The sequence below is a fragment of the Branchiostoma lanceolatum genome, chromosome 11 (assembly GCF_035083965.1).
Source record: "Branchiostoma lanceolatum isolate klBraLanc5 chromosome 11, klBraLanc5.hap2, whole genome shotgun sequence".
Classification (NCBI taxonomy): domain Eukaryota; kingdom Metazoa; phylum Chordata; class Leptocardii; order Amphioxiformes; family Branchiostomatidae; genus Branchiostoma; species Branchiostoma lanceolatum.
Window position 1 is genome coordinate 5,536,568 of NC_089732.1, and position 16,926 is coordinate 5,553,493.

General features: G+C 38.9%; 1 protein-coding gene across 10 annotated transcripts; it reads left to right on the top strand.

The window, feature by feature from the left end:
* The first annotated feature begins 14 nt into the window (after positions 1 to 14).
* Positions 15 to 16,809, top strand: LOC136445436 (5'-AMP-activated protein kinase catalytic subunit alpha-2-like). 10 transcript variants are annotated; one of them, XM_066443453.1, is made up of 20 exons: positions 15 to 154; positions 1,776 to 1,917; positions 2,603 to 2,696; positions 3,336 to 3,480; positions 4,034 to 4,121; positions 4,810 to 4,879; positions 5,153 to 5,201; positions 5,624 to 5,729; positions 6,328 to 6,439; positions 7,237 to 7,351; positions 7,825 to 7,875; positions 8,581 to 8,610; positions 9,187 to 9,266; positions 10,143 to 10,188; positions 11,115 to 11,147; positions 13,575 to 13,664; positions 13,849 to 13,919; positions 14,153 to 14,218; positions 14,463 to 14,565; positions 15,097 to 16,809. In XM_066443453.1, exons 1-20 carry the CDS (start codon positions 43 to 45, stop codon positions 15,273 to 15,275), a joined length of 1,782 nt encoding a protein of 593 aa, XP_066299550.1. In that variant the 5' UTR covers positions 15 to 42; the 3' UTR covers positions 15,276 to 16,809. The 10 variants fall into 10 exon arrangements, with proteins under 10 accessions (XP_066299550.1, XP_066299552.1, XP_066299551.1 ...); XM_066443455.1 differs by having other exon boundaries at positions 10,170 to 10,188; XM_066443454.1 differs by having other exon boundaries at positions 6,328 to 6,430.
* The last annotated feature ends 117 nt before the right edge of the window (positions 16,810 to 16,926 follow it).

The window sequence follows — 16,926 nt, forward strand, 5'->3', positions numbered from 1 at the left end:
CCGTTTCCTGTTATTTTGATCTAGCCCAAAAAAGTAGACATCATGGCGGACCATCGTGAGAGAACTCTGTCCGGGTCTCAGTCGGGAAAGGTGAAAATTGGCCACTATGTTCTCGGCGACACCCTCGGAGTAGGAACCTTTGGCAAAGTGAAAGGTGAGTGGAAGTGTCTGTAGCAATATTTTGCCGCCTGGTTGCGTTATTTTTGTAGAAACGTCCTTTAAATGTTGTTGTTGATGTTTGGGACTTTTGCATGTGCGTTGGCTGACATGTTTTCTGTACTGCAACTATTTGGCGTGGAATGCGAAGCGTTTCTTGCAACAATTTCCGCAATTGAGAAGCTTAAAAGCTTTGAACTGTTTTTTAGGTGGAGTATTTGGTAGATTGGGTGTCCCAAGAACTCAAGAATGTGGAAATATCTGGTTACGTTGGGAAAAGTGTGGGTGATTTATGGTATGCAAATGAGGGGGAGTGGCATGGCGGGAAATGGTGGAAAATCACCACAAACATATTGCCACAAAAATTAAGACGAACGTGTCTAGACAGGCCCAGGCGATGTCATGGCCCGAGTATGATTGCGTTCTAATCTGCTGTCAAGCTGCTATTAATCAGATATTTTAGGTCAGAGAGGACTAGTGTACTTCCGAGGTTTGAATTATAGAAAGAAGACATCTTGTGGGTAGCCAAACAAACAACCTTGTCGTAACTGTAAACAAACAAATGGGTAAACTATGAAAGGGTCTGTATTCTTTGTACCGAAAGTGATATTCAATTTCAGAAATTTGACCTATTCTCTATCTTGGCAGGTCATCTTTGCACAGTCCATTTTATGCATGATGTAATCCTAAATCCATGCATTGCAAATTTATTAGTATTTTCCAGTCTCCGAAAGAGTAAGGCATATGTTTAAAACGTTTTGAGGGATTTCAAAAATCAAATTGAAAGAGTTGGGGTTCAAGGCTGCTCTAAAAGTAAAACATATACAAAAGGATTCAACACTATAGTACTAGGGTGTAAAATGTATCTGATCGCCCCTTACGTACTCTAAATGGAATAGCCCTAATCTATGTGGGAACATTTTACCATATTGTCTCAGATATAGAAAATTATATATAGGTAGTCTTGCTGTTAGTAAGAAAATTGCATTAACTTCCTTAGACCTATGTGCTGTTCTAGAAAATGAATTTGTGTTTGGAAAATGACAATGGAATGTCAATGACACTGCTATTCTTGGAACCAGAAGGCAGAAGGGATACTCATGATCATAGGAAGTTGGGACTGAAAGGAAAGAAAAAAGCTTGAAAGGATGTGAGAAAAATTCCTGTCACACATCAACATATGTAATATAGATGGAATGCTGTGGAAAAGTATGAAAATTTGTATCCTTTTTCCTTCCACTTAAACCTCCTTGTTTAAACTTGAAAAGAAACATAAGGATATTGAGTATAAGCTCATGGCTAATGCAGCCTTGCCATGGCTCGCATACTTAGCCAAGCACACTGTGTCACCCCGTAACTCTCTAAGTGTATTAATAAGTGTGCTGGGTTCTTTAACGTTTAAGGATTACACCTGAAGTGAGCTTAAAGTGCCATCCATTTTTTCGCACATTGACAAACATGAATGTGTGATTGTTTTCCATCACTAGTTGGAGAACATCCCCGTAACTCGATAGTGTCTCTATAAGTATGCTGGGTTCTTTTACGCTTAAGGCTTACACCTGAACTGAACTGAAATTTCACATTGACAAACATGAACGTGTGATTATTTCCACCACTAGTTGGGGAGCATGCGCTGACAGGTCACAAGGTGGCTGTGAAGATCCTGAACCGGCAGAAAATCAAGAGTTTAGACGTGGTGGGGAAAATCCGGCGCGAGATCCAGAACCTGAAGCTCTTCAGACATCCGCATATCATTAAACTGTAAGTGTGTGGCATCTGCATATAGGATTATGTTGTTACAAACTGGTGTGTTGCACTGAATTGTGATTATACGTAACTGTACATGGACATGGTGAAAGCCCTTGATGCCAAGTCCAGAGCTAGAGGTCCTTTGTTTATGTCTCAGTGGCCTCGAACTTTGACATATTAACCACACTGCATTACACAGTGCGAAGAAATGGCTTATGAAGGTCAAATAAGAGCAGATATGTACATACATGTTCAGAGGTTCATCTAAAGAGGGGAACAGGGGCAGAGGGCCCTCATACCCTGACCATGCACCCCCTTGCCCTGGGGAGCAGATTCTCTGACAAGCATAAAGTTTTGATTGCAAGGATTCTTCTAGGTCACATGTGGCCACAGTCTTCAACTGTGACCTGACAGTAATTTTGCCCCTCAGGAAGCCTTAGATTAGTTGGAATGCCCCATTTTAACTTAAAAGTCTCTAAAACTCCTCTTCTACACAGTCCCCCCTGCTTGGTTGCTCTGCTTCCTCGCAATGCCCCCCCTTGCAATTTTTTTGTAAAAAAAAAATGAAGAGCATATTACGTACACATATGTTTATCATGTATGTCTTACATATACTGATGTACATATATTTATAGCCTTTGAAGTTTGAACAATTGTTACTGCTGTGCTGTGAGTATTACTTGTGTGTCTTTCTCAGGTATCAGGTGATCAGCACCCCTGCTGACATCTTCATGGTGATGGAGTATGTGTCTGGGGGAGAACTGTTTGATTACATTGTCAAACATGGCAAGGTACGCTGACAAAACATATTTACATCCTGCCATATGGCTTTCAGGACCATTCCATTTTAAAACTTCAGAGTCAAAGGGGGGTGTTTGAAAACTTTTTGTCGGTACCCTTTTTGTTTTGATTGTTGTTTCCCCATTCATGAGTTTACTGTGATACTTTCTGGTACAAAATGTAATTATAGTATATTGCTATTGTATCCTTCATTTTCATAATTTTGTATGACGGCCCATCTCTTGGCTTCTAAAATGGAACAGTCCTTTCTAATGTTCATATTTCAGAGGAGCAATTTATTTTCCAGATTGTTTTGTATTTTTAGAGAGAGTTGCATCATCTGTAAAGATATGATTAAGATTGTACATATTGTATATATAGTATGATATGTATGAAAGTGGCACTATAGTATAACTAGTAGAGATCGGTATGCTAAGAATGAATGTATGGAAGAAAATGCACAAAGGTGTGAACAATTAAAAAATATGATATGGTAGTATATTTCACTATAATGTTCATATTGGGTGACAATCATCTTGTTAAAATTAAATTTGAGAATATGTAAAAGAAAACCACCTATCAAAAGCAGCTGGTCACATCTACAGTAGTATACACAATTATTTATGTTGTTTGTCTTTATTTTTTCACAGCTGAAGGAAGCTGAGGCCCGTCGGTTCTTCCAACAAATCATATCGGGTGTGGACTACTGTCACAGGCACATGATCGTTCACAGGGACCTGAAACCTGAGAACCTTCTACTGGACTCCAACAGAAATGTTAGAATAGCTGATTTCGGTGAGTATTGTGTATGCATGCCACAAATTAAGGGTAGACTAAAGACAATATAGGTAGAGCCTGTGTCTGGGTGGAAAACAAAAATATAACAATAAGAACTTTTAAGTTAATTGTACATAGTACAAAGCATGGCAACAACTCTTAAACACAATACAGAATAGAATAAAACTTAACATCCTAATTACTAATACAATACAATAAGGGCTAGCATAAGTTTTTTGATATGATGTTATAATCGATTGGGGCTAATCATTAGTTTCAGGATTTTTTCTAATGCCAAAGTAGTCGTTTAAATATTTACCTATCAATATGCAATGGAAAATGTAGTTCCCACAAGATAGTTGAGAACAAACAGAGTAGCAGCAAAAGAGAAATGTGAGCTACAAGCTGCCCCTAAACATTTGCCCCAACTTTTCGACAACACTCAGACTCTACTGAAAAGGTACCATGGTGTAACAGTGGTGTAACAGTGGTTTAACATATGATAAACCTGTTACTATGGTTTTTGAAGTGTTATAAAACTTGTACGTCATGGTACGATGTTTGTCTGCAGGTCTGTCTAACATGATGGCTGACGGAGAGTTCCTCCGTACAAGCTGTGGATCGCCAAACTACGCTGCACCTGAAGTCATCTCCGGGAAGTAAGTCCTCCAAACCTGTGGTCTTTATTTCATTGTGGCTCGCTGCTATGTTGCATTTTTGCTGCTTCTATGTTGCATTTTTGCTGCTGCATGTATGCAGTGCATGTATGATGCATTTCTACTGATACCAATTACAACTGAAATCAGTTTTTCTTGCAATGTAGGCTGGTTATCTACTAATGATAGTCCATTATAATGGTATATGACAATGGGAAGAATGTAGTCTTGTTCAACAAACATATCCATAAAAAACAAATGTGCATACAAAACAAGCATAACAAATCTTTGTGATCAGAAGAAGACAGTGATGTATTGATAAAATCGTTTTGTTTTCATGGGCATGCATGAAGTAGTCCTTTACTCTACAGTGGTGAGATGTTGTATTGATTTTTTTTTAAAGAATAATACGGCTCTTGGTGGCAAATGTGCTAGATGTTGGCACATCCGAAAACAAATCCGTAGTGTGTTTTTTGCACACTTTTAGACAAATTAGCCGAAGAGGCTCGATGGGCATCACTCTACTGCCAGGGAAGGTCGTGTGAAGTGCCTTTCCCAAGGGCACAACGTCGGGGCATGGTGAGCAATGAACCCGGGACCTATTGGTCCAATGCTCTAAGTTGTGCCACACCGACACCACACGCTGTGTTGTTTTACATTCTGATGTATACTGTGTTCTGTGTTGTTCCAGACTGTATGCAGGTCCAGAGGTGGATGTGTGGAGCTGTGGAGTCATCCTGTATGCTTTACTATGTGGAACTGTGAGTGTCATTCTTGGCAACAGATAATTTCCATTTCCAATTTTGAAAAGGGTTCATTGCTCATATGCTCAAAATATATCTTATTTTGGTTAACCTTTGGCATACTGAAGTAGCGTTTGGCACCCCATTCTCTATTGGTTACAGCAGCAGTTAGGCAGCAGGGAGAAGGTTAAGATCTGTTGTAGTGTTTGTATTTTTATCTTAGATAGATAGCTGTTATTTTGTTGTCTAGTCACATTTGTTATGGACTGATTGGTAATTTTATTATTTCAGCTTCCATTTGATGATGAACATGTCCCAACACTGTTCAAGAAAATTAAAGGTAACACTGTTAATTTCATAATGAATACAACAACAAAACAATGCATGTTTTGATACTGTAAATGCAGAAATGTTCACGGTGATTTTATGTTCGTGGTTTTCGTGCTGAACTCTTTACCGCAAACGTAAACCACCGTGAAGAGTCTTTCCATTATGTGACTGTAGTGCTAAGTACTATTGTTTCAAACGTGAACTTAAAACCAATGCGAACACTCCATTTTCTCTGTACCGCAAAATCAAATCCCTGCAAACTTAAATGCATTTACAGTATACACACAACACAATACATAGCTACATGTGTTTAACAATGTAACTGTTGCATTTACTATGTATTAATTCATTTGCATGATATGACATTTGTAAGAGGTGTCATCCCATGCAATTGAATATTGGCTGATTGGATGGATTGTTCCACTACTACAGGAGGGGTGTTCCCCATCCCAGACCACCTGTCCCCTACTGTGGTGGGACTACTCAGGCACATGTTGGAGGTGGACCCTGTCAAGCGCGCCACCATCCCCGAGATAAGGTCAGGACAACACACATCTAAAACCTTCACTTGAAAGTTCATCTGTGTTGGTAGAAGCAAGGAGGTTATTACTGTAATTCACTTTATCTTCACGGTAGCAAAATTTCACGGTGTAAGGAAAATGGACATAACGGATGTGTGAAGGAATCATAAATGATAACAACAGGTTTTTCACGGTGATGATAAGTTCACGGTACAGAGGTGACCGTGAAAACAGTGAACATTAAGTTACAGTGAAAGAAACAAGAACTACAGTAGCCTCCTTGGTAGAAGTCATTCTGTATGAAAGTTAAACTGCAATTTCTAACACATTGCTCATTCCTTGATAAAAATTGCAGTTGATCAGTCAAAAATTTGGGTAAGTCCAAAAGTTCATCTGTGTTGGTAGAGGTCATTCTGAAACATGTTTTGACTGTAATTTCCAACACAAAAATTGGACTTACCCAAATTTTCCACTGTACAACACCATTCTTTGTCAAGCAGTGAGCAATCCACCGCTGGGATGATGTCACGTTATGCAGATAGCACACGTGACTCGGTGAGCAGTGGATCATAAGTAGCAGAAAGTAACAGAATTCCTGTTGTTTTTATTCTTTAGAGAACACGAGTGGACAAAGATCGACATGCCCGCGTACTTGTTCCCATTGGATGAACAGGATACAAACGTGGTAGACTACGACGCTGTGAGGGAAGTGTGTGAGGTACTGCATGTAAGGATCTTCGCAGCTCATTGCAGGGACAGCAGTGGCTTCTCTTCTTCCATCAGCATACACACTAGATAGATAACATGTAACATAGAAAACAACACAACTAACACAGACTTGAAAATGTAGTTTGCCGCTTCGTAAAGCTAATTGTGGAAGTGATGTTTCAACTTTTTCAAATGAAAGCACGAAGTTGAAATATGTATGTGTAGGTCTCATATCACTTTTTACCTTATGTTTCTTAATCTTTTTTATTTCTTTAACAAATGTAGTCAATTCAGAGCTAAGAGAGTAGTCAGTAGATAGAATACACATTTTTTCATACCTAAGGTACACACAAGAGTAGGGGTCCATCCCAGGGTGTGTATATCAGGGCTGTCTCCAGGACCTGTCCCTCCATCCACGGACAGAAATTTTCTTCTTGGGACTGAAAAAAATTCACCCTGTTGATCCAAAAAATTTGAACTTCATGACATGAAATTGATGAAAATGCTTTTTTTAAGCTTGAAATAGCAGATTTAATAACATGGTCTCCTGAACAATGAGTGGGACATTAAAAAAATGGACGCTGGAAACAGCCCTGGATCAAACTACTTTCCAAGCAAGGAGTGTTTCTAGCTGTTTTTTGACGTGTTTTTAGGTGTTTTTGTCAAGCTTTCTACTTTGTCATGTTTTTTTAAAATCTTAGTGACATGACAAAGTAGAAAGCCAGACAAAAATGCCTAAAAACATGTCAAAAACCCACTCCTCTGCTTGGAGAGTGGGATCAAACCTAACCATTTCTAACCTTTCCCCCACAATAGAAATTTGAGTGCAAAGAGACAGAAGTCATCAGTGGCCTGCTGGGCGGAGACCCTCACAACCCGCTAGCCGTGGCGTACCATCTCATCGTGGACAACAAACGCATCGAGAGAGAAGGTCAGGAACTCTCACTGTTGTTTACCTCGCATACACCTCTGTTTCTTTCAACCTTCTACTTCATCCCTTTAAAATTCACTTACATGCACGTGTAGGTACTATGGAAACACTTCAAAAATCTTGATCTTTTGCCATGTACATTTTCCAGTTCAGTGTCTTCTAATGTTAACGATATGTCTGAAATAAATGCTCCAGGACTCTTGAATTTGAACTATTAGTAACAAGTATAAAGTTCAGTGTACATTAAGCTACAATGAGAACAACAGTCTGTTTTGACGATTGAAGACCCTCTAAATAAATACTAAAAATGACCATAAAGATTCAGACAAAAAGTTAAGTTTATTGTAATTTTGTATCCTTATACATATGATTTCTCCACATACACTGACATTCTCTCTCTTTGTTTTCTTCTGTTCCCTTGGCTTCTGTTACATGTTTCTTCACCTGTACCTGGCCCCCCTCCCCCCTCACAGTCGCTAGCTCACGGTCATCTTTCCTTCGCAGTGTGTCTGTACCCGCAGACGGTAACACACCAACACGTTCAGTCGCTCTTTCTGCTCTGCTGTGTCTTACTTTAGAAAACTCAGAAATATACAATTGAATTTTATGCCAGTGTAACAGACCAGAACGTACCACTGACCAAAATGTACCCGGGTATATTCTGGCCAGGGGTATAGTCTGGCTCTGGCATGCTACACCTGCTACTAACTGCAGGTGACTTATGTTGGGTGCCTCTCTTCCTTGTGTCGGATACTGTAAATGCATTTAAGTTCAAGTGGTTTTTATTTCCCTCTATTAAAGGAGAAATGGAGTGTTCGCGGTGGTTATAAGTTCGCGGCAGCGCTATAGTCACATACTGCTACAGTATTGGACAAAAATGTTCGCAGTGGTTTTAAGTTCATGGTCGCCACAAAAACCGTGAACATAAAAACAATGCAAACATTCCTGTATTTACAGTATCTGCTAAGCCTGTCGAAAAAGTGAAAATCTTATCATTTCTTACTGGTAGTCTCTTCTCTATGTCAGTGAGATCTTCAGCTTCTATTAGTAAGACACTTTACAGGACATTTGTTATAGTTTTGTGGTGTTTTTCATTTCTTTCCCTTTTCATTTTGCTTCTGTCCTTCAAATTTGCATCAATGATTCTGGTTTGCTTTGTTTTGAACTTTTCTTTAATTCGCTGTCATTTCTTTCTCTCTTCTCATTTTTTGTGTCTGTCCTTCACATAGAGTTGAAAAAATGTGTACTACAGCGTCAAGGTACATGTTATGGATCTGTTTTACAGCTCACTACACCTGTAAAGTCTTGGCTGTACCAAACAAAAAAATATTAACATTTCTGACAACAGAGTTTGACGCAGCAAAATAATTAAAGTCATAGTGTAAAACTTTCTTCATTTCATACCAAATCATCTATCAGATTGATTGTAACATTGAGCCAAGGTTCTAAATTGGTTTCATAACTAGAAGTGTGTCTCTTTTAGTGTTTGTGAAAAAAGAATGCCGATATCCAGTGAATGTACCTAGTTTGCAGTGCTGTGTATACAAGTGTAAAATTTGACCAGGCCTTGCAATGCATAATCCAATTTTTGCATTCCTAAAATGAGGAGTGTTCTTTTGAGTTTGATATAACTGTCTGTTGCTTTTCATGGTGTCACATAACCATCCCTATCACTTGATAAGTTGCCTTGATTTTACCATTCTCAAGAAATGCTATCATACATGTAATAGCCTCTGTAGAATCTTGCTTTTAGTGGTGACCTTTGGCTTTTAGTGATGACCTTTGGCTTTTAGTGATGACCTTTGGCCTTTAGTGATGACCTTTGTGACCCTCAGCTGCCAAGAACATGAAGATGAAGGACTGGTATCTGGCCACTAGCCCCCCTCCCGAGACATCATTCATCGAGGAAAGAATGGTAAGTACATTCATACATGTATCTGTATATTGTATAACTGGTATTGTATATCATGTAATGTGTATTGGGGGGAAAGGGTGGCAAGGAAGGCTGTACTGAATGGGGAATAATGTTGTTGTTTTTTCATGTATAATGTGAGTTTGAAGTACATGTATATTCTGTTATAGAGTTTTTGGTCACAGCTACATTTTTGGTTAGAAACTGAATGATATCTCTTTTGTCTCTATTATGATATGACTCATTGAATTAAACATTCAACTTAAGTGTGGAAAAATACATTGACAAAAAAGGACCAAATTGCAGCTAATTTGAGTTTTAATTTGTTCTTTTCTTGCCTACCCTGGAGGCTGACAAGGTAGGATATGTGCATAGACTCTAGATCTATGGGTCTTGTAGTTACAATCATCCTTTAACACTCTGAAGTAGCCGTTTGGCACCCAATTCTCTATTGGTTACAGAGTTAGGCAGCAGAAAGAAGGTTAAACCTTGGTACCTGTCATCATCTGTACCTGTACCCAGGACCGTCTCCAGCTTAGTTTTTCTATCCCACTATTTTTGTTTTGGAGCCTTCATTGTTGATTTTTTTTTTAAATCTGTCATTTTAAGCTTATTATGAAAATGCTTTTTCATCAGTTTCATCTGGTGAATTTCAGATTTTTTTTGGACAGTGAAATGTTTGTCCGTCCAAAGAAGCAAATTTTTGTCCCGGAACGGAGGGACGGTTCTGGAGACAGTCCTGGCTGTACCTCATGGTACATTTAGTTAACTGAATAGGGCTATTTGGAAGTGTCAAACTAGTTCTAGTCAGTCCAGTGACGGTGGTGGTGGTTAAGTACAGTGGGGAGTGTTATGCGTGTGTTACATTTGTACTCACAGGTTGCTCCTCCTATCTCGCCCCTCAAGCCTTTCCCGGACAGACCAAGTAAGCTGACAACTTCCACATCTTCTTGTGTAGTGCACAACTTCGGTGAAACCTTTCCTGTTCTTTAGCTTCTCACAAATCAGCGAATTGAACAGCAATCTTGTAATGTTATGCAGGAAATGTGATGGTGATCGCATGTATTTTTTTTTGCTGGCTGAAATCTTTGCAATAAGCTAGTTCACAGTTCAAACTGCTCATGCACAGGGAGATGCATCGTGGGTAATATGTCAAAGGTCACAGTTCTTGTCTAGACCGTGCTAATACTTGTCCAGATGTGTTTTCTTTATGTGTCAGGGGCCTTCAACTTATCCACGATGCATCTTGTTGCACATGCATAGTTTAAACCGTAAATCGGCTAATTACGTGATTGCAGTGTGTTTCTTATCATATCTTGTAGTTGAAAATTCCTGAACATTTTTTAGATAACTTGCTCGAGTGTCATCGAAGATAAGAAGTTTGAAGCATGCCAAATTTTTGTGGTCAAATACTTTTGTATTGAAACTGCTTACTGCATACTTTGTGAAAAGCTCATCCTGACTTTAAGTTTTGAGACTTTATAAAATTTGCACGAATATGTTCGCCAATGCAATGTATGCTTTTTAGTTTGAAGAAAACTATGCACTTTCTAGATGTGTCTGTCATTAGTGTCACACTCTGGTTCTTTAAAACAATACATTGCAATACTTACAAGAATTACATGTATGTATAGGAATAAGGTACAAATTTTAGAAACTTTATATATCTTAACGTTTCGATCATACAAATGTTCAATCGTTATATGTTTCAAGGAGGATGGATCTTCCTTCTCTGCTCACCACTTAAATTGTGGTTTGAGTCAGTCTCTTTCTGAGCCTGAACACTTTTGAGAGAGACATATTTCAGTTCTGATCCTAAATTCTACCTCCATTCTGTCCCTCCTACATAAGCTCGGACTTCACGGCCCACATCTGGAGGGAAGAGTAAGCATGCCTTCAAACTTTCACCCTTGTACAGGATTGTCTTTAGGTCACTGATCCTGACTGTCAATCACAATTAGCAGTTAGACCAATAAAAAAGTGGCTGTATTTTTATGGTTTACTTTGTCTCTCGTTCACATTTAAATGTACACATTTTGTAACTTCCGTTACCGTTTGAAGTAAGACGTTCCTGACATTAGGATATGCCACATATAAGGTGCCAAACTGAAAACTTTTCTGGCTTTTAAAAACGACAGTTTAGCACCTTATATGTGGCAAATCTTAATGTCAGGAACGTCTTACTTCTAACGTAACGGAAGTTAGAAAATGTGTACATTTAAATGAGAACGAGCATTGTATCTTTACATTTTTTTTTATTCAGGCATGGCTATGAAACCTGTGTATTTAATGATAGGCTCATGCCCAAAATTTGGCAAAAACAATTGCCAGATTGTTGAAAATTACAGTCAAACCTGCCCAAGGCGACCACCCGGCGGACCGAGCAAAAACGGTCGCGATGGACAGGTGGTCGCCATGAAGAGGATTCTACTCACATGTTTCCAGGTCGAGGTTTTCAAATACAGTACGTAAATGGATGGAAAATTATGTGAATTTAGACAGCATGACCCCCACCAGGTTCAATTCTGATTGACAGGAAGATCCTAAAAAAATTGCATTTTCCGTTATCGATGTAATAATTGTATACCGCTACATCGTGTACAAATTTTCGTCATAATTTTTACTACAAAACAATGGTTGCCTCGATGATCTCGCAGCGCCCTCCCGCATTCACATGTTACATTAAATAGTACACACACACACGCACATCATCGAAGTTTTAACGACTAAGACAGATCCCTAGAAAACGCCTGCTGGTCCCAGCCTTTTTTGGGGCGCCGACCGCTGGATGAAAAGGTCAAAAAGTTTTCGATCTGATAACTAAAGATGAAAACGGAACGGTGATTTCGTCGCGCCGCGCCGCCAAGCTCTGTGCGACCGCATCGAAAGGTAAGTCAGTGCAGCAGAACGCACAGCGTCCAATAAAAGTTTGTGAGATTCATGGGAATAAAAATAAAATAAGAATGTTAATTTTCACCAATAACTAGAGTATTCGTAAATGTTCATACACAAAAGCATCGTGTTTTAGAAAAGTCAGCGCTACGCCAAATCTGGGCCGCCCCAAATCCAAGATGGCGTCGGGACCAAGGAACAACATTTCTCGCCCGATGTTCTGCCCACCGCGAAGTCATTTTTCGGCGGAATTTAGCAAGACATAGACACATTTTTGTTGAAAATACAAGAAATAGATAATAATTTCTGTGAAATCTGCCTTTTGACGCCATGCACTACGTATTCGTTTTGAAAATTGAGTTTAAACGGAACTGAGTTTGCGTTAAACTATAAGATTACGATAGGCACAACAACATCACAAACATTTGTCTTTACAATGTTTATAGGGGGAACGTTTTATTAAAACACTTCATGGAGGAATCGATGCTATAACATTGCTATTCCATATATTTTTGTCCTTATTTTTGTCCTTTACAGTCTTGAAAACATTTCCTTGAAATCCGACAGCAAAATGATCTGATGTCACCACACACTTAAAAATTAGGCGGCCGCCATGGGCAGGGATTGTGCTCTGTGCAGTCCCAATTCGTGGCGGTCGCGGTCGCGTTGGACGGGTGGTCGCCTTGGGCAGGCAGCTTAATGCTTGTGCCTATGGGGAAAATTTTCGGGACCGAGAAAAAGCGGTCGCCATGGCCAGGTGGTCGCGTTGAAAAGGTGGTCGCCTAGGCAGGTTTGACTGTATTGATGAAAAACAGTTTTTCATAACATTTCCATCCAGAGAACTAGACAATTGTCATGCAAAAGTGACACCTAGAGACAACCCTGATTTTTCTACATCTTCCTATCAAAACTTTAGTACAAAGAAAAAAATGTATTGCAGAAGTCATTTCTGGCACTTTGACACTTGATTGGATAGAGAAATTATTGCTTAATGAGACAGATATTTTAAACCAAGTTTTTTCTGGTGCAAAGTATAACAAAATCTCTTGTGAAAGTCATTTCTGGCCTCTTTTGCCAAAACACTTTGATTGAGAATAAAGAACATAATCCCTACTAATATCCTTTCCATTTGTCATAAATTATTACTTGAGACAAATTTATGAACCTGTATCAATATATTTCAGAAGATAAAATCTCTTGATCCTTAATCCAGACTTATATTATCCAAAAATTCCTATCCTCCAATGAGAAAAAAAATCACACATGCTAATGATTATGTACAGTCAATACATGTTATCTATAGCTAGCGTCAGTAAACAGCATTAAGAAAACCACCAACTACTAATCTTACTAACAGAAAGAAGTAAACTTATCTTTGATTCTTAACTCTCGTACTGTATTATCTCTCCTTCCAAACAGCTCTGGTCCAACCTGCATCAGCCTTGGACACTGTTATATCCAAGGAGAGACGGCTTCCAACTCCATCCAAGAAGGCCAAGTGGCACCTAGGTAACATGTCTGCTAACTTCTTTTTTAGAATAGTTGCACAGTAATAGCCATTTTACCCCCGGAAATAAAGTGTATTTGTTGCAAAATGATGTTGGACAGCCGTTACTATGTAGTCCTCATAACTTTATATAACTGTACATATAAAATTGCTCGTGGTGTTTTATATTGTCTCATTTTGTTCCAGGTATCCGCTCTCAGAGCAAGCCGCATGACATTATGAGTGAGGTGTACAGAGCTATGAAGCAACTCAACTATGTAAGTTATTATTTTTTGTTGTTATTATTTTCAGTCTTGTTTTAAGACCAGCAAGGCAGAGTGTTGACCAAATTTGTGGACCAATTGAATTCAATCTGATGAACTGCATATGTTTTCAAGTAGGCGTTTACTTGAATGCTTATGTTCTTTGGCAGTATCGTAAGTTTCGTTGCTTTAAGAATTACAGTATGTTTTTCATCTGTTCATCTGATATTTTCTTCTTGCTTCCACAGGAATGGAAAATGGTTAACCCCTTTCATTTGAGAGTGAGGAGGAAAAACCCAGTGACACAGAGACATGTAAGTTTAACTTCTTGTAATGCTATCACTCTAACCAAGTAATGGTTATGGCAACTTATAATATTTTATATAAAACTGCTTGAAAAAAAAAGCTTATGTAACTTGTATAAGGAGTTCATGTATCAAACTTGTCCAATAAGTGATTAAATGTGAGTGTGTGGTACCACCACTAGCTGTAGGTTTTAAAACATCTATTGACCTTGTAACCTCTAACCTATGGTGTATGATCGGCGCCCCCTGGCAGGCCAAGATGAGCCTGCAGCTGTATCAGGTGGACCAGAAGAGTTACCTGCTGGACTTCAAGAGCCTCAGTAACGCTCCTGACCCAGAAGACGGAGGGGGAAGCAGTATGTCTGCATTTTTATCTTGTGCTATACCATGGGATAGATATAAACCTTAAAGGGATAAACAAGACTAGAGGAGAATGTTATTTTCTAACAGACCCCATCTTTATGAATACAAAATCAAAAATATTGTAAAAATTATTCATAGATAAACAAATAAATGAACCATTTATATAACATGTTATACGTGTAATTGATCTGAAGGGTACTCGAGGGGGTTATCAGAATATTGATGCTGTAAAGTGCAACTGCTGCCTAGTCCAGTTTCAAGGTCAAGTTGCCAATACAATTACGTTCTTGAATTCAGAAAAATATTATCAGCTGAACCAGAACACTTTCCTCTGGTCTTGTGTATGGCTTTTAAGAAAAGCCATTGAAATGGCATAATTGGGATATCCATGCTATCTGTATCTGTACAGCTGGTATAACTGCCCTTCGTTGTAACACACCAGCTTCGCAGGCATGCAGTGTGGCAGCAGCTTGTGAAGGAAGACCGTAAATCTTGGCCTAACAAGGAAAACCTTTGTTTCCCAGGTGATGGTAGCAGACCGTCCACCCCCTTGGGTAGCCAGACCTCCCTGGCGACCCCCACCACCCCCACGGGCAGCACCCACCCCCAGCAGACGGGCACGCACCACGCCTCCGCCGGCGTCCACCACACCCTGGAGTTCTTCGAGATGTGCGCTGCTCTCATCACCACCCTGGCGCGCTGAGGAGTAGTGTCCACATCAATGGTGTTATACAGAAAGTCTCAACATGAAGACAGAGTCAAGAATGGAACTATGGCCCTACTGAAGACAGCTTACAGTGTGTATATAGTATTGGAAACACAGTTGTGGAATCTGTAGAAGTGCCAGCGTCTTATTTGGCAGCCTAAAACAGCACGCTTGAACATGACTTGGTTTTATCTTGTATTTTAAATCAGACATCGTCACAGCACTGCACAACCTGACACAACACAGCCCTCACATAAAGCTTGTGGTTTAAAGAAAGTTATGAACACAATTTTATCAATAATAAATGAGAAATCTTTATGCAAGGCTTCCTAAGTTACCACAATCAGTTCTTCTGAAGTTTTCATTTCTTAGGACAGGTTTGGTAATACTTACATTTTGAAAGACTCAGGTCTTGAGCTATCATTCTCAACTTAAACACATTCATGTACCCTTCCTCATTTTTATCTTTCAAACCTTGTGTTCTGTAATTTGTATAACAACTATAACGTTATATTTACAGCACAAAAGTTTATTTGTAACTTATAGATTTGAAAATAACCAAAATTTTACAATGGCTGCAGCAATGGAATGGGACATAAAGAGTGCACTGCTGAAAGAAATTTGTGAATAGTGTTGTATATGGTCTTGGAAAGACGCAGTGGAAAGAAATGAAGAAATACTGAATGTAGCCAGAGGTGGTTTCCACAACTACCTGAGCTGCAGAACGCAGTGGATCATCATCATATGGTCTTGGTAGGATTAACCTTCAACTTGCTGAGGTAGCCTTTTGGCAGCACTTTGTACTGGTTATAAAGCCTTGCAGCAGGGAGAAGGTTAAGTGTATGTACAAGGGCCAAATGCATTAAGATTACGCCATTGTATATAATTTATAGTTTCTGGATTCCTTTGCAAAGTACAGCACTAAAGAGAGTTCTTACTGAAAATAAGACTCAAACATTGTACACATGTAACTCACACATGTGACACAAGACAAATTAAAAGGATTATTGTTGGAAAGCACAATGATTAATCACTTTAATGTCAAATCAAAAGTTTTGCTGGCAATTAAAACAACTGAAAATGTTTGGCAGTAGTGGTGAATTAGTTATTTCTGATGATTATAAATCATCGTCATGTATAAAGGCATGCTAAGATCACAAATAGAACTAAAGCTAGCTGTGGTTACAATTACAATACAGTGTATTGGTGTGTGCAATGAGATGTTTGTCTGTACTTTGTAGTGTATATATTGCAATAGAAAGGCTAGTTCGCCTATAAAGATTACGCTTTAGCTATCAATAGCAAATTATAATTGTGAATATGAAAAATATCTGCTCCAGCCAAGAGACATGCTTTGCATATTATCAAACAAAGATATACGAATGCCAAATTAATCTTTGGTATGAATATGTTAACTTTGCTTTTTAGTTAGTCTTTGTAACTTGGTGACATTTGTACTTCTGTAAGTGGCTGGTATATCACTATGTACATCTACATGTATGAGATGCAAAATATATCAATTTGTGCTTTATCCCTTCTCTGATTTGTGTTGTTACTTCTGCAATCTTTAGTTTGGGTAAAGCAGGTATTTAAGTGTGAGGGAAGTCTCATAGCACCTTAGGATGAGTGTCATATCATGTATTTGTCA